Source organism: Microcaecilia unicolor, chromosome 2 (genome assembly GCF_901765095.1).
Source record: "Microcaecilia unicolor chromosome 2, aMicUni1.1, whole genome shotgun sequence".
In the NCBI taxonomy this organism is placed as follows: Eukaryota; Metazoa; Chordata; class Amphibia; order Gymnophiona; family Siphonopidae; genus Microcaecilia; species Microcaecilia unicolor.
The window spans coordinates 631,064,830-631,092,282 of NC_044032.1; the positions used below are offsets into that span (position 1 = coordinate 631,064,830).

The 27,453-nt window shown below is 45.7% G+C and overlaps 1 protein-coding gene across 1 annotated transcript in view; it reads left to right on the forward strand.

Annotated features, from left to right (window-relative positions):
- Positions 1-12,240: 12,240 nt before the first annotated feature.
- The window catches only part of LOC115461694 (malate synthase-like), a 96,418-nt gene continuing 81,205 nt past the window's right edge, over positions 12,241-27,453 (forward strand). The window contains 2 exon segments of the mRNA XM_030191719.1: positions 12,241-12,328; positions 25,552-25,693. Coding sequence (XP_030047579.1) covers positions 25,565-25,693 — 129 coding nt within the window. The 5' untranslated portion in view covers positions 12,241-12,328; positions 25,552-25,564.

Here is a 27,453-nt window from a genome sequence, read left to right on the forward strand (position 1 = left end):
CTCTAAATAGTATTTTCTATCTAAGCATTTTTCTATTTAATCCTAAACAAACTGCCTGCCTACAAAACTATTCAGTATGCCTAATAATATACAGCTGTTGAGCTAGCTTTCATCATTCACCAGGGTGAAAGAAATTCCTGTCTCTGACCTTTTTAACCCTTTTGCTCGACAGCTAGAGTTCAATATAATCTGAACCATCTGGCATACCTTCACTTGCTAGCAGAACTGAGAATTTAAACTTCAAGCTTTTAATATCATTTCTTATGTATCAGAGTTAACACTTTCTTTGCCCACTGCCTCAAAAGTGACCTGCGCGCTGCGCTGGTGTAGTCGTGTGTTTTGCACGTGCACTTGTCCATTTCCTCAGTGCGCCTGGAAAAGCATTTTTTTTTTTTTTTGGTGTCGGAAAATGGACGTGCAGCAAAATTAAAACCAGCATGTGAAAATTTTCAGCCTGAGACGTTACCGCCACCCATTGGCTTAGCGGTAAGGTCTCACACACTAACTGGGCGGTAAGCGTTCAATGCGTGTCAACTGCCGATTACCGCTGGGTAAGCGCCACGCGGTAGAAAATAGAAAATATATTCTTCTGCGTGTTTTGAGCACATGCCAAAAATGGAATTACCGCCCAGGGCATGCGGTAGCAGGGCGGTAGTGCCAATTTGATACGTGTTGGATGCGCGTAGGTGCCTACATGCCATTGTAAAAGGGCCCCTAAATAAAGAGAAACTCTGAATGTTGAGCACCTGATTCTCATAACATGATGTCTGTTTTCGTGGCCCTTTACCAGGAGAAAAAAAAGTCTCTTTACGATATAACACATGCTAGGGTATCCCTATAATTAGCCCCTCCAAATGACACACTGATTATGATTTTTAACAAATTACTACTCTACCTATGAAAAGTTATTCCGTTATACTTCCTTTGTGTATATCCGTATGCTGCAAGCTGGCATGTTTGAAAATATGAGATTAAATAAAAATGCTGCCAACAATAAAGCACAACAACATGGATGCAGTAGCAACTGGGGCTCCCTCCCCCAGACCCCCCCTCCTCCCAGACTCACTCACTACGCTGCTGTTGACTTCTGCCTCCGTCCTCCTCTCTGGTGGCGGCCACAGGTCCCCCTCTCCTGATGATCTGCTTTCTGACTCAGAGAGCAGACCAGGAGGGGACCCGGCACCCGCCGCCACCAGAGCCAGCACCGACTGTACCAACCAATGCGGTCTGCCTTGGGCCTCGCAGTCGCCTCTGCTCCGTTCTCGCACAGCCACAGGTGGCCACGTGAAAGAGAAAAAAGGCGCACAGCACACACACAGTGTTGCCAAACAATGCAGCTTAAACAGGGCCAGATCTCACCTCCTATTAGTCCAATTAGGACCAATAGGAAGGTGAGCTGTAAAGGAGCAGCCAACCCATTGGGCCACAACGATTAAAAATTGCTCAAAGCAGCCCAAAATAGCCCAAAAAGCCGCAACCCACGGGTGTTCAAAAAAAGCCGTGGGGAGAATTGGGAAATACCTCAATTCCGTGGTTTTACCGTGGAATTGGTAACTTTAGACTGAGGTTAGATTGGGAACAGGAGACGTCATGAGCATGACGTAAAAAAACTGAAGTCATCTCCCCCCATGCGCACAGCCACCATTTTAATACACTCAAAACAAAGCAATGAGCAAACCTATCAGCTGTTACATTCATGTTGTTGTCCTTTATTGTTGGTGGCATTTTTATTTGATCTCACTTATATTTTACTACTACTACTACTTAGCATTTCTATAGCGCTACATTCCGGCTTGTGCAGCATACAGATGTACACAGAGGAAGTATCAGTTTCATCAGTTAGAGTAGTAATTAGTTCTAAATCGTTATCGTTGTGTCATTAGGTGGTGCTGGTTATAGGGACTCCCTGGATTTGTGTAGAGATTTTTTTTATCTAGTAAAGAGCCACCAAAACAGACATGTTATGAGAATCAGGTGCACAACAATCAGAGTTACTATTTATAAGTACAAATTGTTTTTTTACATTAATTAGGTTGAAACCTTGGAGTATTTAACATCTTTTTTTTTTTCCTGTGCGTATGTCAGAAGAAAAAGATGGTATATGGGAACTTGCTCCTTTGGTTTTGTGGAATGCAGTGCAGAGCACTCGTATTAGTTGGCTGTTGCACGCTATTCCTGGGAGGACTGACCCGGTGCTACATTGGAATCCCTTACTACTCTCTGCTAGAGCCACCTAGAGATGGTTTTGTAAACGCCACTATTTCTCAGCTACGGCAACTCCTTACCTACCCATTTTTTCACAATCCAGACTTTCCACTGGGATCAGATTCTCTGTTTTTGCTCATTGGCGCACATTGGGTGTAGACTATCTGACTCAACTTTTGACTGAGGAAGGCAAGCTGAGGGCCTTTGATGAGATTCAGAAAGAATATCAGCTACTGAATACAGATTAGTTTGGTTATGCTCAATTGTCCCACTATGTTAGCATTCTCGAATGAACCAATTTAAGCGAGGATGTCCAAGATACAATAAATACAGCCTTCACTCTGGTATCCCAGAATTTGGTGCCTCTGCGCTATCATCATCAATATCTTTGGGACACCACGGAAGATTTGGATTGTAACAAAGTGGCAGTGGCGTGGTCTGCTGACCTGGCAGTGACGGTTACCTCAGACCTAATAAAAAAACCTGCTTGTTAGGAGTTCCACATTTCACACCTTCAGCACGCTTGTTGGAAATATGATACAAATTCATTCTAAGTCTTCATATCTCTCCTGCCAGAGCATTTCGAGCTTCTTTTGGATTCTCTGGGGCATGCCTAAAGTATGACCATGAGCCCGCGAAGTTATGTCATATGTTTTGGGATTGCCCGCAGATTCTTCAGTTTTGGTCTCAGTTGCTGTCTTCCATATCTTCATAAGAGTCTCGAAGGATCACGTTTTCACTTCTGGTACTCTTTGACAAGTTTTCTTCCTTCGGTACTGGGGCTTCAATCCTTTCTCAGCGAGCCATCTTAATTGGAAAAAAAGTTATTTTGCTGTGCTGGAGGCTATCCTCAGCCCCAGTGCTTGGGATGTGGCTTTGTCAGATGATCGATCTTGTAAAGTTGGAGCGCTTTGCCATTGTAGATATACTTTTTCCTCTGAGTGGGGTGAACGATTTCAGCGGACCTGAGAGCAATTTTGGGACACCTTGCATCCCACTACGCGCAGCAGAATTCTTAATCAAGCATATTTATTTTATTGCATTTGTATACCACATTTTCCCACCTATTTGCGGGCTCAGTGTGGCTAGTTCACAAGATTATATGTATAGGCCCTAGTGATATTGACCATTTCACGTCATGGGGGAGGAGGGGTTCAGAAGGGAAAGGAGATTTATGGGTGGATGGATGGGTGGGTGGGAGGAGATGCAGAGGGAGTTATCCACTGTTGTTGTTGCTGGAGTGATTGTTATTGTTTTTGCTAATTTACCTGTAACATTGGGTTACTTCTGCTACTTTTGATGGTTTAAATTCAATAAAAATGATTTCAACATAAATATAAGCATGAATAGATCTTAGGTTTTGGTTTTTTTTTTTTAAGACGGAACAATTTTCTTAACCAAATTATTTATTTGAGATTCAAAAGTTGAGGAGAAATCTACTATAACTTCAAACACTTTTGAAGTGGTATCAATAGTTAATGAATCATTATTGTTTAGACAAAGATTTACATTTCTTATATGAACTTTTGGCCCATATATAATTAATCACTAAATAGCCCCAGTCTTATTAAATACAAAATATCTTTATTAAACACGTGTGCTTCAAAACCTGCTCACGTGTATTTAAAACCTTTATTCACAAACAATATTCTCTTATATCTTTCATGCTCATTCACACCTTATAGTACCTGCATAGAAAATCTATAACAAGGAGGATTTATATATACATGACTTTCTTGAATATCATTACACACTGTGTCAAAGTTCATGATATCTCGTCTCTCAAAGAGGCATCACAGAATTAGAAATAAGACACCTTTGCATATGTCCATTCACTCTGTTCTTCCGGTTTCCGGTTTCACATGAAGTTTCATGAAAGTTCAAGACAAACCCCAACACACTTCTCTGGGGGTAAACAACTCCACTTGCAATAGATTTCAGGCACTACATTAGCGGGATGAGACTTTTCAATCTCATAACTGCTGTTACTCTAGTCCTTAAGCAAGCATCGGCTTGCTTAAGGACTAGAGTAACAGCAGTTATGAGATTGAAAAGTCTCATCCCGCTAATGTAGTGCCTGAAATCTATTGCAAGTGGAGTTGTTTACCCCCAGAGAAGTGTGTTGGGGTTTGTCTTGAATTTTCATGAAACTTCATGTGAAACCGGAAACCGGAAGAACAGAGTGAATGGACATATGCAAAGGTGTCTTATTTCTAATTCTGTGATGCCTCTTTGAGAGACGAGATATCATGAACTTTGACACAGTGTGTAATGATATTCAAGAAAGTCATGTATATATAAATCCTCCTTGTTATAGATTTTCTATGCAGGTACTATAAGGTGTGAATGAGCATGAAAGATATAAGAGAATATTGTTTGTGAATAAAGGTTTTAAATACACGTGAGCAGGTTTTGAAGCACACGTGTTTAATAAAGATATTTTGTATTTAATAAGACTGGGGCTATTTAGTGATTGACAATACGAGTGCTCCAGCAGCTCTATTGAGTCCCTAATTGTATAATATTATCCATATATAATTAGCCAGGCGATTCCACTGCAGTGGGTCCAACCAAAAAAGGCACTGCCCCACGTAGACTCCAATTAGGCTGCTGTAGAGGAGAGCAAACCCAATAAATGGTCACTGCAAGACCTAAATGCTCTCCTCAATATATAAGGAGAAGTCAACACAGATAAATATTGTGGAATCTACTGGTGAAATGCCTTATGGGCCAAGAAAAGTATCTCAAATTCTGTTCCAAACACCAGTGGTAACGAATAAAGGTGTCAGATGATCAAACTCCACTCCACTACTAGATTCTTCAGTGTAGTGAAAGGCCAGCAGTGCCACCAGGGAGATACTACTGTGTGATCCTCTGCACCCACTGTACGAACTTAGAGACTGAAAGCAGGCTTCCTTCCGCTCCAGCTACTTTCTCAGACTCAAAATTTCAGTCTTTCTTTCAGCTCTAATCCTTTTAACTAGAATATTCTTGGGCTTCTGTACCCAGCACCTTGGTCTATACTGTTGTGGCCACTTGTTGAGGACAGTGCAGCAGTAAATGGTGCAGTCCACTCACTACAGTGGCAGTCACAGTTTGTCCTCCACTGGAAGGAGCATGGACCTTAGTAAAAGAGTCCATAGGCTCCTTGATAGCAGTAACATATTATTTATTTATTAATTTATACAATACAAATACGCCAGAGGGTGGTGGTAAATGGAATTCACTCAGAGGGAAAGGTGAGTAGTGGAGTGCCTCAGGGATCAGTGCTGGGACCAATTCTGTCCTTTCCTGGTTCTCTTCCTACCTCTCCCTCCGCACCTTTAGTGTTCACTCTGGTGGATCCTCTTCTACTTCTATCCCTCTGCCTGTCGGCGTACCTCAGGGTTCTGTTCTTGGTTCCCTCCTCTTTTCTATCTACACTTCTTCCCTTGGTTCATTAATCTCATCCCATGGCTTTTCCTACCATCTCTATGCTGATGACTCCCAAATCTACCTTTCTACCCCTGATATCTCACCTTGCATCCAAACCAAAGTTTCAGCGTGCTTGTCTGACATTGCTGTCTGGATGTCTCAACGCCACCTGAAATTAAACATGACCAAAACCGAGCTTCTCATTTTTCCCCCCAAACCCACCTCCCCATTCCCCCCGTTTTCTATTTCTGTTGATGGCTCTCTCATTCTCCCTGTCTCCTCAGCTCGAAACCTTGGGGTCATCTTTGACTCTTCTCTCTCCTTCTCTGCTCATATCCAGCAGATCGCCAAGACCTATCGTTTCTTTCTTTACAACATCCGTAAAATCCGCCCCTTTCTTTCCGAGCACTCTACCAAAACCCTCATCCACACCCTTGTCACCTCTCGTTTAGACTACTGCAATCTGCTTCTTGCTGGCCTCCCACTTAGTCACCTCTCCAATCGGTTCAAAACTCTGCTGCCCATCTCGTCTTCCGCCAGGGTCGCTTTACTCATACTACCCCTCTCCTCAAGTTGCTTCACTGGCTCCCTATCCGTTTTCATATCCCATTCAAACTTCTTCTACTAACCTATAAATGTACTCACTCTGCTACTCCCCAGTATCTCTCCACACTCGTCCTTCCCTACACCCCTTCCCTTGCACTCCGCTCCATGGATAAATCCTTCTTATCTGTTCCCTTCTCCACTACTGCCAACTCCAGACTTCGCGCCTTCTGTCTCGCTGCACCCTACGCCTGGAATAAACTTCCTGAGCCCCTACGTCTTGCCCCATCCTTGGCCACCTTTAAATCTAGACTGAAAGCCCACCTCTTTAACATTGCTTTTGACTCGTAACCACTTGTAACCACTCACCTCCACCTACCCTCCTCTCCTCCTTCCTGTACACATTAATTGATTTGATTACTTTATTTTTTGTCTATTAGATTGTAAGCTCTTTGAGCAGGGACTGTCTTTCTTCTATGTTTGTGCAGCGCTGCGTACGCCTTGTAGCGCTATAGAAATGCTAAATAGTAGTAGTAGTAATTGCTGAAGGGTTAGAAGGTAAAGTTTGCCTTTTTGCGGATGATACAAAGATTTGTAACAGAGTGGACACCCTGGAGGGAGTGGAAAACATGAAAAAGGATCTACGGAAGCTAGAAGAATGGTCTAAGGTTTGGCAATTAAAATTCAATGCGAAGAAATGCAAAGTGATGCACTTAGGAAGTAGAAATCCATGGGAGACGTATGTGTTAGGTGGTGAGAGTCTGATAGGTACTGACGGGGAGAGGGATCTTGGGGTGATAGTATCTGAGGATCTGAAGGCGACGAAACAGTGTGACAAGGCGGTGGCCGTAAGTAGAAGGTTGCTAGGCTATATAGAGAGGGGAGTGACTAGCAGAAGAAAAGAGGTTTTAATGCCCCTGTATAAGTCGTTGGTGAGGCCCCACCTGGAGTATTGTGTTCAGTTCTGGAGGCCGTATCTTGCTAAGGATGTAAAAAGAATTGAAGCGGTGCAAAGAAAAGCTACGAGAATGGTATGGGATTTGCGTTACAAGACGTATGAGAAGAAACTTGTGGACCTGAACATGTATACCCTGGAGGAAAGGAGAAACAGGTGTGATATGATATAGACGTTCAAATATCTGAAAGGTATTAATCCGCAAACGAACCTTTTCTGGAGATGGGAAGGCGGTAGAACTAGAGGGCATGATATGAGATTGAAGGGGGGCAGACTCAAGAAAAATGTCAGGAAGTATTTTTTCACGGAGAGAGTGGTGGATGCTTGGAATGCTCTCCCACGGGAAGTGGTGGAGAGGAAAACGGTAACAAAAATTCAAACATGCATGGGATAAACATAAAGGAATCCTGTTCCAAGGGAATGAATCCTCAGAAGCTTAGCCAAGATTGGGTGGCAGAGCCGGTGGTGGGAGGCGGGGCTGGTGGTTGGGAGGCGGGGATAGTGCTGGGCAGACTTATACGGTCTGTGCCAGAGCCAGTGGTTGGGAGGCAGGGATAGTGCTGGGCAGACTTATACGGTCTGTGCCCTGAAAATTACAGATACAAATCAAGGTAAGGTATACACAAAAAGTAGCACAGACTGGATGGACCGTGCAGGTCTTTTTTCTGCCGTCATCTACTGTATGTTACTATGAGGCTCATTTTCAAAGCACTTAGCCTCCCAAAGTTCCATAGAAACCTATGGAACTTAGCCTCCCAAAGTGCTTTGAAAATATACCTCTATGTTACATCAGTGGAACAAGAGGGCATGAAATGAAGTTGCAAGGAAGGAAACTTAAAAGCAACATCAAGAAATACCTTTTCATGGAGAGGGTGGTGGTTTCCTGGCATGATCTTTCACAGGAAGTGGTGGGATCCAGAACACTGATAGAATTCAAAAAGGCATGGGATAAACAAAGAGGTTCCCTATATGGCATAAATATTTAATAAATGTGCAGAGCAGTGGTTCCCAAACCTGATCCTTATGACATCCCAGCCAGTCAGGTTTTCAGGATGCCCACAATGAACATTCATGAGAGAGATTTGTATGCAGTGGAGGTAGAGCATTCAATCTCTCTCATGAATACTCATTGTGGGTATCCTGAAAACCTGACTGACTGGGGTGCCTCCAGGACCAGGTTTGGGAACCACTGAATGTGCGATGAAAATGATAAAGGGGATGGGATGACTCCCTATGAGGAAAGGCTAAAGCGGCTAGGGCTCTTCAGCTTGGAGAAGAGACAGCTGAGGGGAGCTATAATAGAGGTCTATAAAATAATTTATGGAATGGAACGGGTAGACGTGAATTGCTTGTTTACTTTTTCCAAAAATACTAGGACTAAGGGGCAAGCAATGAAGCTACAAAGTAGTAAAATTTAAAATGAATTGGAGAAAATATTTCTTCACTCAATGTGTAATTAAATTTTGGAATTCTTTGCTGGAGAATGTAGTAAAAGCAGTTAGTGGGGTTTTAAAAAGGTTTGGATAGCTTCCTAAAAGAAAAGTCCATAAGCCATTATTAAAATGACTTGGGAAAATCCACTGCTTATTTCTAGGAGAAGCAGCATAAAATGTTTGTACTATTTTGGGATTTTATCACAGGTGTCCCCAAATATTTTAACTCAGCAAGCAGCTGTAAGAACTATGTAATTTTTAGAAGGAAAAACGGCCTCAAAGAGCTCATGGATATAAATTATCTATAGAGCTGAACCAGATCGAATAGATCCTGAGGAAAGGAGGAACAGGGGTGATATGATACAAACGTTCAAATACTTGAAAGGTATTAATCCGCAAAAAAATCTTTTCCGGAGATGGGAAGGCGGTAGAACGAGAGGACATGAAATGAGATTGAAGGGGGGCAGACAAAAAAGATGTCAGGAAGTATTTTTTCACGGAGAGGGTGGTGGATGCTTGGAATGCCCTCCCGCAGGAGGTGGTGGAGATGAAAACGGTAACGGAATTCAAACATGCGTGGGATGTGCATAAAGGAATCCTGTGCAGCAGGAATGGATCTTCAGAAGCTTAGCCGAAATTGGGTGGCGGAGCAGGTGGGGGAAGAGAGGTTGGTGGTTGGGAGGCGAGGATAGTGGTGGGCAGACTTATACGGTCTGTGCCAGAGCCGGTGATGGGAGGCAGAACTGGTGTTTGGGAGGCGGGGAATAGTGCTGGGCAGACTTGTACGGTCTGTGCCCTGAAAAAGGCAGGTACAAATCAAGGTAAGGTATACACATGAGTTTATCTTGTTGGGCAGACTGGATGGACCATGCAGGTCTTTTTCTGCCGTCATCTACTATGTTACTATGTTTATCCTCTCTTCATCATAGGCACGTAAAAAAACCTTCAAAAATGGAATTCATCTCACAAACCTTTACATGTGGTTCCACTATTCATTGCTGATGCAAACTACATTAACTCAGTCTACAACTGTAACTGTGATCTAAGCTGCAAGCTGAATGGTACATCGAATGTGCTACAGTAGCAAAAAAGCAGTTATCTGTATGGCTGGTGTCTACACACTGTCTGCTGCTGCGGCAGTTAAACGGTTTTCGCCCCAAGCCGACGGTGGCCAGCGTTTCGTTTTTGCTGCATCAGGGTCAAGGAGGCTGAAGCACTGCACTAATCAGTCACACGGCAACCCTAGACAAGTGATGTACAACATCAGTTATGATTTGTTGTTCCCATACCCCTTTATCATCTATTTTGGGATTTTGCCAGGTACTTGTGACCTGGATTGGCCACTGTTGAAAACAGGATGCTGGGCTTGATGGACCTTTGGTCTGTCCCAGTATGGCAATACTTATCATATGTAACCACTGGTGTAGAGCATTTTCCATTCATAAAACTGGGCAGACCTTTGTCTTCTGTCATTTAATATATTATTATATAACTAGTAAAAAAGGCCCGTTTCCAAAACCAATGAAACGGGCGCTAGCATGTGGTTTTTTTTTGTGTGTGTGTGTGTGTATGTGTCACAGAGTTATTTTGTGTGTGTGTGTGTGTGTGTGTGAGTGTGTGAGGGTGCGGTGTGTGTGCAGGTTGTTGATGTGTTTCTTTTTTTGTTTTGTTTTGTTTTTTGCTTGGGGGTTCGGGGATGTGCTGTGCTGTGCTGTGCTGTGCTGTGCTGGCAAAGTGGGTTGGATTGGAGTGTGGCTTTGAGGGTGTGTTTCTGTTGTATTGTGTGTGTGTGTGGTTTTGTCTGTCAAGGAGGTTTGTGGAGGGGGGTCTTTCTGTTGGTGAAATGTAAATGTAAATTTTTGCACATACCCACAGCAGGAATATTCTTCTCTCGTTCCAGCGGTGGTTCTGTGCTCTCCGTGCTGCACAGATAATGAGCCATTCTGCTGGGGAATGCTCCTCCCTTATTGTCACGTAGTTTCCTTTGATTGGTCCGTCTTACGTTGCCTAGTGTTGCCTGGGAACGGTGTTGTGATGGTCCTTTGTGTTTCAGAATGTTGAGGGTGTTTTTTTCTGATTGGTCCGTCATGCGAGGGTGGGGCAGAGAGACATGGTCAGTGTTGTGGCTTCACCACCATGAATCCATGAACCCTTCAGTGAGTGACTGAGTGACTTCAGAACGTTGTCTTCAGAACGTTGAGGGTGAGTTTTATTATAGTAGATATAGTCATGCATTAACAGTCTGGACAAGCTACTAATGCAGCTGTCACTTCTAAGCATGTTGGCACATGACCTGAATTGTCATGCTGCTCTTATCAGCCTGTCTCAAAGGTTTTCTTTACGTATCCCATCATCTTCCTCTTTCTCACAGTAAGAACCTTACTGCTCTCTTTTACAAAAAATTATCTTGGAAAGTATTCCAAAAACTGTCTCTACAACAGTATGGGACTATCAAAGGACTATTGCCCAGGGCCTCAATGTCTTGAATGTGAAAAGTGAAGGAGATGACCCCAAGGTTGCAGGCCTAGGGGACAAGTAGAATGGTTATGTTAGCCACCAATATAGAAACATGTAGAAGACGAAAGGAAGTTTAGGAGGAAACGTAAAACATTCAGTCTTGGCCATGGTAATTTTAAAGTGGTAGAATGGCACTCAGGCTGGGACATCAGATAAACAAGTCAATATCTGAGTTCCAGTTCAGATAGGTGGGTTTGGAAGTTATCAACAATAAGGGGCCCTTTTACTAAGGCGCGTAGGCGCTTACACGCGTCCAACACATGTCAAATTGGAGCTACCACCTGGCTACCGCGTGCCCCAGGTGGTAATTCCATTTTTGACGTGGATCCAGAACATTCGGTAGAAAATATTTTCTATTTTCTACCACGTGGCGCTTACCCAGCAGTATAATCGGCAGTTTACGCACGCTGACGATTACCACCCGGTAAGTGCATGAGACCTTACCGCTAACTCCCTGGGTGGTGGTAAGGTCTCAGGGCAACTCTCTGGGTGGTGGTAAGGTCTCAGGCTGAAAACGGATGCGCGCTGGTTTTAATTTTTGCCGCACATCCATTTTCATCCACAAAAAAGGCCTTTTTTTCCAGGCGCGCTGAAAAATTAACCTGCATGCGTCCAAAACAGGTGCCTACACCAGTGGAGGCCATTTTTCAGTGCGCACCTTAGTAAAATGGGCCCTAAGAATGGTATGCTGTGGGAGGAGATCAGATCACCAAGGAAACAAGGGAGTTCAGAAAAGAGCCTTGGGGCACACCAGTCGACATTGGGATAGTGGTAGAGGAGGATCCTCCAATAGAAATGCTAAAGGTGCAATGGGTAAGATAGGAGAACCAAGATAGAATGGAGTCATGGAAGCCAAGTGAGATCAGAATATCATGGAGTAGTCTATGAACAGCTATTGACTCTGGCCTTCAAGTGGGAGAACCGACTCCTTAAATCCTAACTTTCTCTGCATATTAGCCCTGTACATAATCATAACCTAGATATGGTATTTTTGGAATGCAGATGAAAATGCTCCCAAATTCATTTCTAGCGCCAAAGTTTGTATCTTCTCAAAAAGTTTGGAATGCAAATGAACAGCCCATGAAAACACAAGCTTACATGACTGCAGTACTTTAGAAGTCAAGGTTCAAAGTCCGAGCTCACCACTGTTAAATATTTACAGCAAATAATGCACTTGAAATAAACTTTTGGTCTTCAATCCCAAAAGCATCAATACGAAGTGTTAGGCTTGGAGCTTTGACGAACACGTCCAGGAAGAACTGTGAGTGCAGTCTGATTTATTAAAGCTGTTATTCTGTGGGAAGAAACAACAGCACAAGTTTTATTATTGCAAAATTTTTATTTCATAGAATAATTTGGGTGCACCAGACAGTGCACTGTCAAGCTTGTTTACCTAAAGTAGACTTTGTATTTCATGCTGTACCTTAAAACGACTTATTGAAAGGAATATCACATTTATTATATGCTCAGATTTGTTACCAAACATTTGATAATTTCAGTCAAAATTAAAATAAAAATGCTACAGATTAGCCCAAGGCCACGGTTGTTCGCCTTGGTGTTGTCAGTTCAAATTCATCTCAGTAGTGCTGAAAATCATCTCTCTTTGAAAGCTGTTTAGTGGGCTATGAGGAATAAGTAGGCAGTCTCAGCTCTTTTCACATTGGAGAGGTATCCCCTACGATCATAAAATCACCCACTGGCACTCTTAAAGGGGTTAATTCCCTAAGGGGCCATTTTAATAATCTGTGATGAAAGGGGCCTTCGCTAGCATCAATGCATGTTTTTGGCATGCACTGAGGCCCCCTTTTACCGCAGCAGGTAAAAGCCCAGGATTTTTCTTTGAAAAGAAATGGCTGTGCGGTAAGTGAATCACTTACCGCACGGCCATTTCGGTGAGGAGCCCTTACAACCACCCATTGAGCTGGTGGAAAGTGCTCCCATGCTAACCCAGCAGTAACCGTGCGGAAACAGGAAATGAGGGCGGGACCAGAGCTGAGAGAGAGATAAGGGCCAAGCCTGCATGCCTATTATCGCTGCTGCCGGCCGCCGTAAACCCGACTTCGTAAGTGAAGATGACTTTTAAAATTTGGAGGTAGGGGGCCTGGAACTGGAAGGGAGGGAGGGAGGGAGGGAGGAAGGGAGGGAGGGACGATGACACCCTCATGCGCATAGGAGCCAACTTTTCAAAATTATTGGGGGTGCTAAGCCCAATGGAAATAACCCCTCCCTGGACACATACAAGGAATTTTCTCAATATTGGGGGTGCTCAAGCACCCACAGCACCCACGTAGTCGGCTCCAATGCTCATGCGTGTGATGTCGCGTTCCGAGGGGGGGATCCTGGAACTGGGAGGGAGGGGGACCCTGAAACTCAGACAGAGGGAGGGAGGGGGGACCCTGAAACTTGGAGGGGGAACCTGAACCTCGGAGGGAGGGAGGGGATGACCCTGGAACTCGGAGGGAGGGAGGGGATGACCCTGGAGCTTGGAGGGAGGGAGGGAGGGGACAATGACCCTGGAACTCGGAGGGAGGGGGGACGACCCAGGAAATCGGAGGGAGGGAGAGAGGGGATGACCGTGGAACTCGGAGGGAGGGGGGACGACCCTGGAACTTGGAGGGAGGGAGGGGATGACCCTGGAACTCGGAGGGAGGGAGGGAGGGAGGGGACGGACGACCCTGGAACTCGGAGGGAGGGAGGGAGGGGGGACGACCCTGGAACTCAGAGGGAGGGAGGGGGATGACCCTGGAACTGGGAGGAAGGGAGGGAGGGGGCCCATGGCACACAGTCTCATTCTCACACACACACTCTCTCTCACAGACACACTCGTACCCAGTCTCACTCTCTCTTTGTCCCACACATACACTCACACATTCACTCTCTCTCACACAATCACTCTCACACACACTCTCTCAAACATACACACTCCGAGGAAAACCTTGCTAGCGCCCGTTTCATTTGTGTCGGAAACGGGCCTTTTTTACTAGTAGAGAAAGAAACGACAGGTTTTAGAGGTCTGCTGAATATGTGCAGAGAAGGAGAGGGAGGAGTCGAAGATGACCCCAAGGTTATGAGCTGATGAGACAGGAAGGATGAGAGTGTTATCCACAGAAATAGAGAATGGGGGAGGAGGAGAGGTTGGTTTAGGGGGAAAGATAAGAAGCGCACTCCAAACAATTGTGCAGTATAACCAGTGTCAATAATAGAGTAAACTAATACTAGACAGACAATGACACTGCTAAAAAGTGGCTCAATGGCTACAAAAATTTTTTATATGTGAAGAGAATCCCTCAGAAACCTGTCGGACCTCACGTCCCAGGTTCTCAATGGAAGTATAAATGAGCCATTGGCTTGTTTCTATCATAGGGATTTTTAAATTCTTCGTTTTTAATGTTTTTATTTTATTTTTATTTTTTTTTAAATACATTACATCCAAGTGATAACACTTGTAAAGAAATACAGATAACCATAATTGCTGCAGAAAAGTACAACCAAAATTCGTATATATCTTCTTTAGACCACAAATTTATGGGGAAGGGAGGTTACTCAATATTCCAGGAGAAAGAAAACTTAAGGTATAGTTTAAACATGTATATAGCCTTTACATGCCTTCCAGAATTCTAATTAACTCAACCCAATGTTAGATACTTAAGTTACAGAAAGTTTCTTTGAATCTACAAATGTTTTCAAATGCTCAGGATTGAAGAAGATGTACTTAAGCCCCAGGTACTTTATTACACACTTACAGGGATAATTCAGGTAAAAAGAGGCACCTATTTCTAGGGCCTCCTTTCTTATGGCTAAAAATGCCCTTCTTCTTTCCTGCGTCTGCTTGGCAACATCTGAGTACATCCATACCTTTGCCCCACAAAAGAGGGACTTTACATTCCTAAAGAATAATCGTTTGACTGCATCTAAATCTTGCTCAAATATGAAGGACACTAGTTTTTAATTTTTTAATGCTATAATAGTGCTTAATGTGAAATTTAAAGTCTAGCAATTCTGACTACTACCAATTTTAAATGTGGGAAAGCGCCAGAACAATGAAATGCAACACTTAGCTTGTGTCCTACGGTGCCACCGTTTCACCGTTACGTGGTTTCTTCAAGAGTTCTGCTTTCCTTTTTCAATCTAAAAAATAAAAATTCAGTCAAGAAAATGCATTTCCAAACAACACTCTAAAAGTTCTTGCCTAAATACGCCGGTTTACATACTTTCAGGTCAAAGATCTTTTTTCAAAATGGCACTGTTACGTCACACGCCAAACGTGCCCTATAAGTAGGATATCCATATCAGCTGTATGATGACTCAATGATCAGCTGATCTATACGTCATAGTGACACAAAAGTTTCTTAAAATCTGACAAAGCTACTGGTTCAATAGAACGCATGCCACTCTATTTTGCTGTTTAATCCCTTCGGTTCTAGTGTTTTCAATTTAAAAGTCCACTTGGCTTACTTTCTCTGAAGTAAAAGTTTTCCATTGCCACCACGCTGATTCTTTTGCAACATTTCAGATCCTCAAATTTGTGGTTATATGCTTTGCAGTGTTCTACTAGGGGTTCCTTAGTGTTATTTCTGGCGATATTCGATCTATGTTCCAGAATTCTGGTCTTTAATGCTCTGGTTGTCATACCAATATAAAGTTTGTGGCATGGGCATTCAATTACATAAACTACATATTCTGTTCTGCAGTTCGAAAAATGAAACAGAGGATAACATTTTCCATTTAAATGGTCTTTAAACTCTTTCGTTTCCACTGTGATCTTGCAGATCTGACAAGTGCCACATTTGTAGTGGCCAACGATCTTTCTCTTGATGTTCCTGTCTAATGGAAGGGCTGTGGGACTCAGTTCTGCTTTAAGGTTCCTTCCTCTCACATATGCTATACGTAAATGTGAGTTGGCAAACATGGAGGCATATTTTCAAAGCACTTTGGGAGGCTAAGTTCCATAGGTTTCTATGGAACTTTGGGAGGCTAAGTGCTTTGAAAATAAGCCTCATGGGATTTGATTGTACTATTTCCCAGTGTTTTTTTACTAGCTTAGAGATCACCGGACTCGCAGATGTATATTTCATGACCATCGTGCATAGATTTTCTTCTTTCTCCCTATCATAAAGCCCCTTCCAATAACAATTCTCTATTATTGTATTTTGACCGCTTATATGCTCTCTTGATGATGGGCATTGAATACCCTCTTTGTGCAAGTTTCTTTGACAGGTTCTTTGCTTGGTGTTTTTATGAGTCTTTGTCTGAACAGATCCTTCTGATTCTTAACATTTGCGATAGTAGTAGACTATTTTTTAATTGTACAGGATGACAACTCGTATTGTGTAAGAAGGTGTTCCTATCTGTAGGTTTTTCAAAGTCTCTCATATGGCAACGGGCATTTTGTATTGTAATTTCAACATCAAGAAAATGAATCAATATTTTAGATGACTGATGGGTAAATTGAATGCGATCATCACAGCTGTTTATCCAATCTATGAACATGATCAGTTCACTGGAAGTTCCCTTCTAAAGCATAAAGCAATCATCTATATATCTCCACCACTTGTGGATCCTCTGCGTGAAGGGTGAGTTCTCTAACCATTCCTTTTCAAACACATTCATAAAAAGGTTAGCGATGGAGGGGGCACACGTCGCCCCCATCGCTACCCCGCTAGTTTGCAGGTAATAGGTGTTGTTAAAGAGAAAAATGTTCTCAGTGATGGCAAGTTTCGTCAGTTTCATAAGGAAGTCTGTGGGGATGAAGAGTGGTTTTTCTCTCTTCTCTAGCACTTATTCACTACTCGAAGTGCTTCATCCTGAGGTATAGAAGTGTAGAGTGATCCCTATGTCAAGTGTGACCATAATGAACTCTTCACTATTCCAATCAATTTGTTCTAGCTTGTTCAAGAAATGGGTAGTATCTCTAATAAAGGAAGATCCTTTCTGGACTTCTGGTTTAAGAAAGGCATCTATGAACATAGAGAGGGGTTCCAAAACGGACTCTCTGGACGATAATATCGGCCTGCCTGGTGGTTTTTCTGCATTTTTGTGTATTTTAGGAACAAAATACATGATAGGTGTCACTTGGTCAAATCTATCCAAAATTGTTTTATCTTTCGCGGTGATGTAACCCTCTTGAAGGCCCTTATTTGTGATTTTCCTTATCATGGATTGTAGCCTTTTAGTTGGGCTAAATTATATAAATTAGTATAAAATTAGTATCCTCCAACTGACGTAACCCTTCTTGTACGATGAGGCTCATTTTCAAAGCACTTAGCCTCCCAAAGTTCCATAGAAACCTATGGAACTTAGCCTCCCAAAGTGCTTTGAAAATATGCCTCATAGTCTTCAACGTTCTGTATAATTATTGTGCCCCCCTTATCTGCCTTTTTAATGACAATTTTGTGGTCATTTTTCAGGTTCACGAGCACCATGTATTCTGGGTACGTGAGATTGTATGATCGTGTTTTAATTGAAAATTTTTTTTCATCTTTTCAATATCTTTGAGTAAAAGATCCTTAAGTGTAATAATGGCCGGATCAATTTACCCTGGTGGAATCCATGTTGATCTCGGTTTGATGATAGTCCTATCTTCATATACAGATCCAGTACCAAAAAACGCCCGTAACTGTAATTTCCTTAGAAATTTTTCTAAGTCCACATTAAACTGGAACTCGTCAAAAGATAGAGTGGGCACAAACGAGAGGCCTCTACTCAGTACACTTTCCTCTTCCGGGGTTAAGATCTTATTCGATAAGTTGATCACCACTGATTTTCCGTCCTTTGGGACCTCGTCCAGGGTCTGTTTCGTTGATTGTTCCTTCCTCTTCTGTTCCCCCTTCCTCTTGCTCTTCTTGCCCCTAAAAAATTGTTTCTTTTACTGTTATCAGAGGAGCCCTCACCACTACTTGATGATGAGTCATTAGAATTCTCCGTATCCTTCACGTCCTGTTGTTTCTGTTTGTCTTGTTGTCCTAGCCAGAGATAATCCCATTTCTACCCTCACTCAACCCCTTCAGAGATCCATCCCCTTCCTCTCATATCAAGAAATGGTTGAAAACCTGTTTTTTCTCCAGAGCGTTTGATTGATGGTTAGGTTTTGAGGTTTGCCGGCTTTTATTGTCTGTATGATTTTGTGCTGTTTATGTTTTTTATGAGTGTTTTATTGTACCTTGCCTAGATGACTGGATAGGCAGGTTATAAATATATTAAGTAAATAAATATCCCCCTCCTCAGTATCCCCATCCCTTTTCAATGCTTCTCATCCTCTCTCCATTCTTCCAGGTCATTCACACAATGTCTCAACCTTTCCCCACACATCATCTCCTTTCTCTTATGCCACCCCCCATTTCAAACCATCACTCGTTCTCCCAGCCCATCAATATACCCTCACTCATACCTACCAATTGCCAAGTAATCACTATACCCTTGAGATTCACACTCCATCTCTCCCATCCATAATTATCTGCTCCGCTCTCCAAAACACTCCCATTCAATCACCGAGTCCCAGTCATCTTCTGCTCTGATCCCCTTCTCCCTACAGTCTCATCCATCTCCTGCTCTGTTCTCCATCTTCCCCCCCCCCCCTCCACCATCCCATCCATCTTCTGCTCTGTTCCTTTTCTTCTCCACCTCCACTTGAAGGTATGCAGCAAGACTGAGGGAGAAAAATGTATTCTCTCTCCTTCAAAGATACGTGACAGCTCACCAACGTGCTGCACTCACCACTGTCAACCTGGTTTTGTGATATCTCAAGTGCATTCTTACAGATTGTGATGTCATGAAACCCAGATTATGACCTCACTGTAGAATCTAGGAAGAAATGGATGGTGATGGCGAAAGGTCTCATTCGAACAGAAATCCTATATAATAATACTCACCTCCAACGTTCTAACCTGCCTGGGACCGTGGATCCCAAGTCTAGTATGTGACCCTTTTCGTGGGTTGGAGAATTGATCACCTGTGTAAATCCTAGTGCTGTCATCGTGTCCAAGAAGGCAGCTGTGGTGGTATCTGGAGTTTTGATGTGTAGCTTGAAGTCTTCCATGATCACCAGCCTAGGGTAATTCAGGGTCACTTGAGTAATCAGGTCTAGGAGTTCTTGCACAGGCAGCTTAGAATGCACTGACATCAGTAACATCACTGACAGCTGATTCCCAGGCAAGGGGAGGAGTAGGGAAACACGCGGAGCCTGTTTCCCTATTCCTCCCCCTGCCTGGGAATCAGCTGTCAGCATAGGCGCCGACTCTGTGGATGCTGTGGGTGCTGAAGCACCCCCAATAATTTGGCAGTGGCATGTGACGTGATCGCTCCCTCCCTGCACCATCCATCCCGACTCCTTGCCCTGCTGCTCCGCTGTGCTGTCAGTCCGCCCGCTTGCTCCGCCTCCTACCTGGCTCCTTCAATGTTCTGGACTGACTCTGTCTCCGTGTGCAGACACTGCCTTCACCGTTGGAAGCCTTCCCTATGGCTCTGCTCTGTTCAGTTTCCAGCATCATGCTGCAACAGAGAGGCAGAGCACAGAGAAGCTTCCAATCCCGAAGCTGAGCCGCCATCGCCAAAGAAGCCCAAACTTAGGCAGTGGTGGGGTGGGCTGGTGGCGCCGTGCTTGAGTGCATCATGTCCTCAGTCCTCCTTTCCTGTCCCATCCCTCCCGAGTCCCGGGCCGGCTCCCGCTCCAGTCCCTGCATGCTCCCTGCCATGGCCCACCCTGCACAGCTTTATTGTTTCAACTTCCGGGCCCAAGTGTGCAGCAGTTTCCTGTAGCGCATAGGCGGGAATCGCGGGATGTTGCAGGCAGCAGAGGGAGAGCTTGGGAGCATGAAGGCAGCTGTGTGGTGTGCTTACCGGCGGCCCGGATCACATTGATTGAAGAGCAGAGACTGAGAGCGAGCCAGAGAGGACGAGGTACAAAAGTGGTCATTATGTGATCAAATTTGACTTAACAACTGAAGAAAATAGAATACAAATAAAACCACCTAAAAAGGAACAGCTGCAAAAGGTTAGGAGTGGGAGGGGGGGGGGGTCTGAACTCAGAAGGGAGGGAGGGACGGGAGTCTGGAATAGAGAGTTGCATGGGGACAGAAATCTTACCCATCCCCGCCCGTCCCTGTTGGAATCTTACCCGTCCTCACCTGTCCCCACTGGAATCTTACCCATCCCCGCAAGAATTTAACCCATCCCCGTAAAAATGTAATGGTACATAAAAGAAAATTCCAGTCAGCTCCCTCAGTCTGTCTCTCGATTTGAGCCACAGCACTGTAGGCAAGGAAGGAACGGAAGTTGGAACTTGGAACACTCTGGTGCGCACATGTAAGATTTGTCTCTGATTCACTGGCATTGTGTGCTGAGAGGTCGCCACATGCACACGCCAGTAGGTTAGGTAACATCTGATTCTCATGCCTGTGTCAGAGCTGAGGTCTGTGCACCAGCCTGGGAGCAAAGAGGATTAATAGTAACATAGTAAGTGACAGTAAATAGACCTGAACGGTCCATCCACTCTGCCCAATAGTCACACTCATTATCAATTCATCATTAAATCAACGAGTGTGATATTATATACTTGATTATGGTCTTTCTTTCGTGTTTCTGGAACAAAGACCACAGAAGTCTATCTGGCTCTATCCTTATGTTACAACTACTGGAATTGCCGTTGAAGCCCACTCCAGTCTATTCGTCTTCTCATTTGTGGGACACAGACCATAAAAGTCTGTCCAGCACTGTCCTCATGTTCCAGCCACTGAAGTTGCTGTCTAAGCCCTTTCCAGCCCATCCTAAACCAGATTGCCATGTACGAGACACAGACCATACAAGTCTGCCAGGTATCAGCCCTAGTTCATCACAGCCAGAGTCGCCATCTAAACGTCACTCGACACATCCACACACATGCAGCCATTTAAGGTTAGGTTTTATATAACTTCCATTTTCTAATTAGAGATCCTCTGTGTTCATCCCATGCCTTTTTGAATTCCGTCATTATTTATTTTATTTATTTATTTATTTTGTTACATTTGTATCCCGCACTTTCCCACTCATGGCAGGCTCAATGCGGCAGGCAATGGAGGGTTAAGTGACTTGCCCAGAGTCACAAGGAGCTGCCTGTGCCGGGGAATCAAACTCAGTTCCTCAGGAACAAAGTCCACCACCCTAACCACTAGGCCACTCCTCCACTCTACCACCTCCTTAATGGAAGACTTTCCACATTTGTGCTGTTAAAGCAAGGATGAAGAGGAAGAGGAGGAGACAGCACTCAAAGAACTTGGTATTCGGTAGATGAGAGGCTGGTGCAGGTGCAGCTTATACTTCCACGGGAATCCCACTGACCTGCTTCCATCCCCGCGGGAACCCTGAAGGAACTGCCTCCGTCCCCGCAGGAACCCCGCAGAACTGCTCCCATCCCTGTGGGAACCCCGCAGGAACTGCCTCCATCCCTGCGGGAATCCCGCGGGTTCCGTGGGATTCCCACGAACCCCGTTCCCGTGCAGCTCTCTAGTCTGGAACTCAGATGGAAGGAAAGGAAGGAAGGGAGGGGTCTGGGGAGGGGGGTCTGGAACTCAGGAGGGAGGGAGGGGGGTCTGGAACTCGGGAGGGAGGGAGGGGGGATTACCTTGCTAGCACCCGTTTTATTGCCTACCGAAACGGGCCTTTTATAATAGTACAAGATCCGAGACAACATGGTTTTACCAAAGGTAAATCGTGCCAAACGAATCTCATTGAATTCTTTGGCTAGGTGACCGGAGAATTGAATCATGGACGTGCTATTGACGTAATCTACTTAGATTTCAGCAAAGCTTTTGACACGGTTCCCCACAGGAGGCTCTTGAATAAACTTAACAGGCTGAAGATAGGACCCGAAGTGGTGAACTGGATTAGGAATTGGTTGACGGACAGACGCCAGAGGGTGGTGGTTAATGGAGTTCGCTCGGATGAGGAAAAGGTGAGTAGTGGAGTGCCTCAGGGATCAGTGCTGGGGCCGATTCTGTTCAATATATTTGTGAGTGACATTGCCGAAGGGTTAGAAGGTAAAGTTTGCCGATGATACTAAGATTTGTAACAGACTGGACACCCGGGAGGGAGTGGAAAACATGAAAAAGGATCTGAAAAGTTAGAAGAATGGTCTAAGGTTTGGCAATTAAAATTCAATGCGAAGAAATGCAAAGTGATGCACTTAGGGTGTAGAAATCCACGGGAGACGTATGTGTTAGGCGGTGAGAGTCTGATATGTACAGACGGGGAGAGGGATCTTGGGGTGATAGTATCTGAGGATCTGAAGGCGATGAAACAGTGTGACAAGGCGGTGACCGTAGCTAGAAGGTTGCTAGGCTGTATAGAGAGAGGTGTGACCAGCAGAAGAAAGGAGGTGTTGATGCCCCTGTAAGTCTTTGGTGAGGCCCCACTTGAAGTATTGTGTTCAGTTTTGTGTTCAGTTTTGGAGGCCGTATCTTGTTAAGGATGTAAAAAGAATTGAAGCGGTGCAAAGAAAAGCTACAAAAATGGTATGGGATTTGCGTTACAAGACATATGAGGAGAGACTTGCAGACCTGAACATGTATACCCTGGAGGAAAGGAGAAACAGGCGTGATATGATACAGACGTTCAAATATTTGAAAGGTATTAACCTTTTCCGGAGATGGGAAGGCGGTAGAACTAGAGTACATGAAATGAGATTGAAGGGGGGCAGACAAGAAAAATGTCAGGAATTATTTTTTCACGGAGAGAGTGGTGAATACTTGGAATGCCCTCCCGCGGGAGGTGGTGGAAATGAAAATGGTAACAGAATTCAAAAATGTGTGGGATAAACATAAAGGAATCCTGTTCAGAAGGAATGGATCCTCTGAAGCTTAGCGGAGATTGGGTGGCAGAGCCGGTGGTGGGAGGCAGGGCTAGTGCTGGGCAGACTTCTACAGTCTGTGGTGTGAAAATGGCAGATACAAATCAAGGTCAGGTATACACATAAAGTAGCACATATCAGTTTATCTTGTTGGGCAGACTGGATGGACCGTACAGGTCTTTCTCTGCCGTCATCTACTATGTTACTACTAGCCGTTAAGCCCGTAAAAACGGGCGGGTATTGGAATGTTTTTTTTCCCCAAGGCCCCCCTCCCGTTGCAGCTGCAAAGCCCCTGCCATCCTCCTTCCCTGCCAGCTCCAAGGCCCCCTCTGTCCCTCCCTCCCAGCTCCAAGGCTCCAGTCCTCCCCCCTTCCCAGCTGCAAGGCCCCCTGCCCTCCCTCCCTCCCAGTTCCAAGGCCCTCCCCCCCAGCTCCCAAGGCCCCCTTCCCTCCCTCCCAGTTCCAAGGCCCCCTGCTCTCCCTCACAACTGTAAGGGGCCCCATTCCCTCACAACTGTAAGGGCCCCCCTGCCCTCCCTCCCAGCTCCAAGGCTCCAGTCCTCCCCCCTTCCCAGCTGCAAGGTCCCTCCCAGCTCCAAGGCTCCAGTCCTCCCCCCTTCCCAGCTGCAAGGCCCCCTGCCTGCCCGCCCTCCCTCCCAGTTCCAAGGCCCCAGGCCCTCCCCCCAGCTCCCAAGGCCCCCTGCCCTCCCTCCCTCCCAGTTCCAAGGCCCCAGGCCCTCCCCTCCAGCTCCCAAGGCCCCCTGCCCTCCCGCCCTCCCAGTTCCAAGGCCCCCTGCTCTCCCTCACAACTGTAACAGCCCCCCTGCCCTCCAGCTCCAAGGCTCCAGTCCTCCCCCCTTCTCAGCTGCAAGGCCCCTCGCCCTCCCTCCCAGTTCCAAGGCCCCAGGCCCCCCCAGCTCCCTCCCTCCCAGTTCCAAGGCCCCCTGCTCTCCCTCACAACTGTAAGGGCCCCCCTGCCCTCCCTCCCAGCTCCAAGGCTCCAGTCCTCCCCCCTTCCCAGCTGCAAGTCCCCCCCGCCCTCCCTCCCACCCAGTTCCAAGGCCCCAGGCCCCCCCAGCTCCCAAGGCCCCCCCAGCTCCCAAGGCCCCCTTCCCTCCCTCCCAGTTCCAAGGCCCCAGGCCCCCCCAGCTCCCCAGGCCCCCTTCCTTCCCTCCCTCCCTCCCAGCTCCAAGGCCCCCCTCCTTCTGAGACGTCCCATGTCCCCTCCCCCCCCCAAGGTAGCCGCTACCGCCCCCCCCCACGCCGGAGTCGCCACCACCCCCCCCCTTCACCCGGCCCGGGCCCTCTCTTCGTTATTCAACTTACAGCAGCGCCGAAACAGCAGCAAGCAGTAGCTCCCGTTGGCCTTCCTTCACTGCCTGTGCCTCGCCCTCGTGTGACGTCACGTCGGCGAGGGCGGGGCACAGGCAGGGAAGGAAGGCCGACGGGAGCTGAAGCTGAGCTGCTTGCTGCTGTTTCGGCGCTGCTGTAAGTTCAATACGAAGAGAGGGCCCGGGCCTGGTGAAGGGGGGGGTGGTGGCGACTCCGGGGGTGGGGGGGCGGTAGCGGCTACCTTGGGGGGGGGGGAGCGGGTAGCGACGTCAGCGGTTCCCTCCCTCCCCTTCAGCGCAGTTTCCCTCTCTGTCCCGCCCCCCTTCCCCGTCATCACGTCTTGACGCGGGGGCGGGACAGAGAGGGAAGTCTCTACTGCGCATTTGCAGGTGAGTCGGTCACTTGCCATTTATAGGTTTGATCTATATAATTTGTACCTCTGCTTCTCTGGCTGGCTGGGTTCGTAACATGCTGACGTCATCTCACCTCCGGTGTTCCCTTCCCTCTCAGTGTCCCACCCTCGCGTAAAGACTAAATGATGTCAGAGGAGGGTGGGACATTGAGAGGGAAGGCAAGGGAAGGCTGGAGGCAATGCGAGCCCAGCCCACCTGCCGCCGCTGCCACCTCAGGTAAGATGGTAGGCTTAAAGGTAAGGGCGCCAGGAAGGACAGAGTCACTGGCCATGGAGAGGAGGGGAGAATCGCGGGATGTTGATTGGATGGGAGGTGAGGGGAGAATCGCAGGACATGGAGGGGAGGCCAAATCGTGGGACATGGAGGGGACAGGAGGGGAGGGCAGGGCAGAGGAGAATTGCTGGACATAGATGGGAAGGGAGGGGATGGGAGAATCGCTGGGCATGGAGGTATAGCCTTGCTAGTGCCCGTTTCATTTTTTCGCGAAACGGGCTTTTTACCTCACTAGTCTGCAATAATAGTAAAAAATATATTCTTGTAGTAAATTTATTTTGAACACAATTTTTTTGTGTGGTTGCGTTCTTTTTGTAGTTTGGGGTCAGAGAGAGAGAGAGAGAGAGCAGGGTTAAATTACTTCCATGATGTTAATTCCTCTTTAAAGTTTTTCTTCACTGCAAAGATTAATACAAAGCATGCTTTATCACTTGGAGAAGCCTCTGTGTAAAAAAGCAAAATATTTGTTTAGGGGAACATCACTTTATTCTATATGGACTTGAACTAAATATAAGCTGAAATGGAGAAAAGAACTTAGTACCTGCACTGTAATAACCTTCCTGGGAATTCTGGATGAAAGGTGACGTGATATACAGCATGGATGACTGCATTTTCCCCTTTAAATTATTCTCTTCATTAACCTTTTCAGATTCTCCTTCCAGATGGCGGTGACAGTGGATCTACAGGCTACACCTCCTGGTTTAGAACATGAGTATCACACACTTCTCACCCAGGATGCTGTTTCCTTCGTAGCAAATCTCGCCTCCACATTTGATAAAGACGTTGATCAGGTATATGCATAATATAAACAGGGCCAATGTTAGAGATGCAGGGCCCAGGGCAGGAACTGGAAAGGGGCCCCCAAAGCCTGCCTGCAAGCTATGCCTCCTTCAACTTGAGGCAGATTGGGGCCCCCTGTGGCATGGAAGCCCAGGGCAATTGCCCTGTTTGACACCCCTAACGCTGGCCCTGAACACAAAGAGCACCGGTTAACATAAGAACATAAGAGTAGCCATACTGGATCAGACCAATGGTCCATCTAGCCCAGTATCCTGTTTTCCAAACAGTGGCCAAGCCAGGTCACAAGTACCTGGCAGAAACCCAAATTGTGGCAATACTCCATACTACAAATCCCAGGGCAAGCAGTTGCTTCCCATGTCTGTCTCAATAGCAGACTATGGACTTTTCCTCCAAGAATTTGTCCAAACCTTTTTTAAACCCAGATATGCTAACTGCTGTTGCCACATCCTCCAGCAAAGAGTTCTGGTCACGTCGCTTGCAACCTTCTATGAGTCTTGCTGCTGCATTCTGAATCAACTGGAGCTGGTGCAGGCCCTTTGTAGTCAGACCATTGTATAATGCATTGCAGTAATCCTAGTCTTGATGTTATCATGGCATGTACAACTGGGATAAGATTTACCTTCTCGATGTAATGAGAGAGGCAGTGTAGCTGTCGCAAATAGTAGAAGCAGCTCTTGAAGGTTGCTTGGATTTGGGGAATCAGTGTAAGTGTTGAATCGAACTGTATTCCAAGGTTTCTGACTTGTGATTTTAGGGGGAGTTCGTACTTCCCAAAAGGGATTTTGATGTCAGGTAAGTAGCCACTTGTGTTAGGGACCCAGAGAAGCTCGGTTTTACTTGGGTTCAAGCAAAGTTTGGTGTGTTTAGCCCATTCTTGAACTGATGTTAGACAGGTAATCAGTTTATTCAAGACTGTAGGTAAGTCAGATTCATAGACGTAGAACTGAGTGTCCATTGACCGAATCAGCTCAACTAGTGGTTTGAGGTAGATATTGAACAGAATAGGTGACAGTATCGATCCTTGTGGTATCCCCGCAGGTCAGTGTCCATGGTGATAAGTTGCTGCCAAACATTATGGATTGTTGCCCGTCTGATAGGTAGGATCTGAACCAAGCAAGTACTGTTCCATTGATACCTGTTTCTGTCAGTTGTGCTGGCATGATATCATGATCCACAGTGTCAAGAGCTGCAGAGAAATCAAGCAATACTAACATTGAGGCGAACCCTTGTCTCGGTTTCTGTGAAGATCATCTAGTAGGGATACAAGGACAGTTTCTGTAACATAACCAGGTCTGAATCCAGATTGATGTGGATCTAGCCAGTTTCTCTTTTCTAACCAGTCATTAAGTTGAACACAGACTGTTTGTTCTATGAGTTTCCCTAGAAACGGGATGTTGGATACTGGCCTGTAACTTTCAAGTTTGTCCTGGTCAAGGTTGTTTTTCTTCAGCAGAAGGTGGACCACTGCCCTTTTTAATGCCTGTTGGTAGCTGCCATTAGAAAGAGAGGTGTTCACAATTTTTGTGGCGCCTTCTATGAGGCCCATACTTGCCTTCTGCACTACCTTTGATGGGCAGGGATCGAGGGAGCAGGTAGTTGGTCGAATGTCTCTTAGGATTTTGTCAAGGTTCTCCTCTGTCTTTGGGTTAACAGTGTCCTATCTGTTTCTGTCAGGAGGGGGTGAGTTTGTGCATCCCTGGTTGACTGATTGGGAACTAGGGATTGCTAGTGAATCTTTGAGGAGACTTTT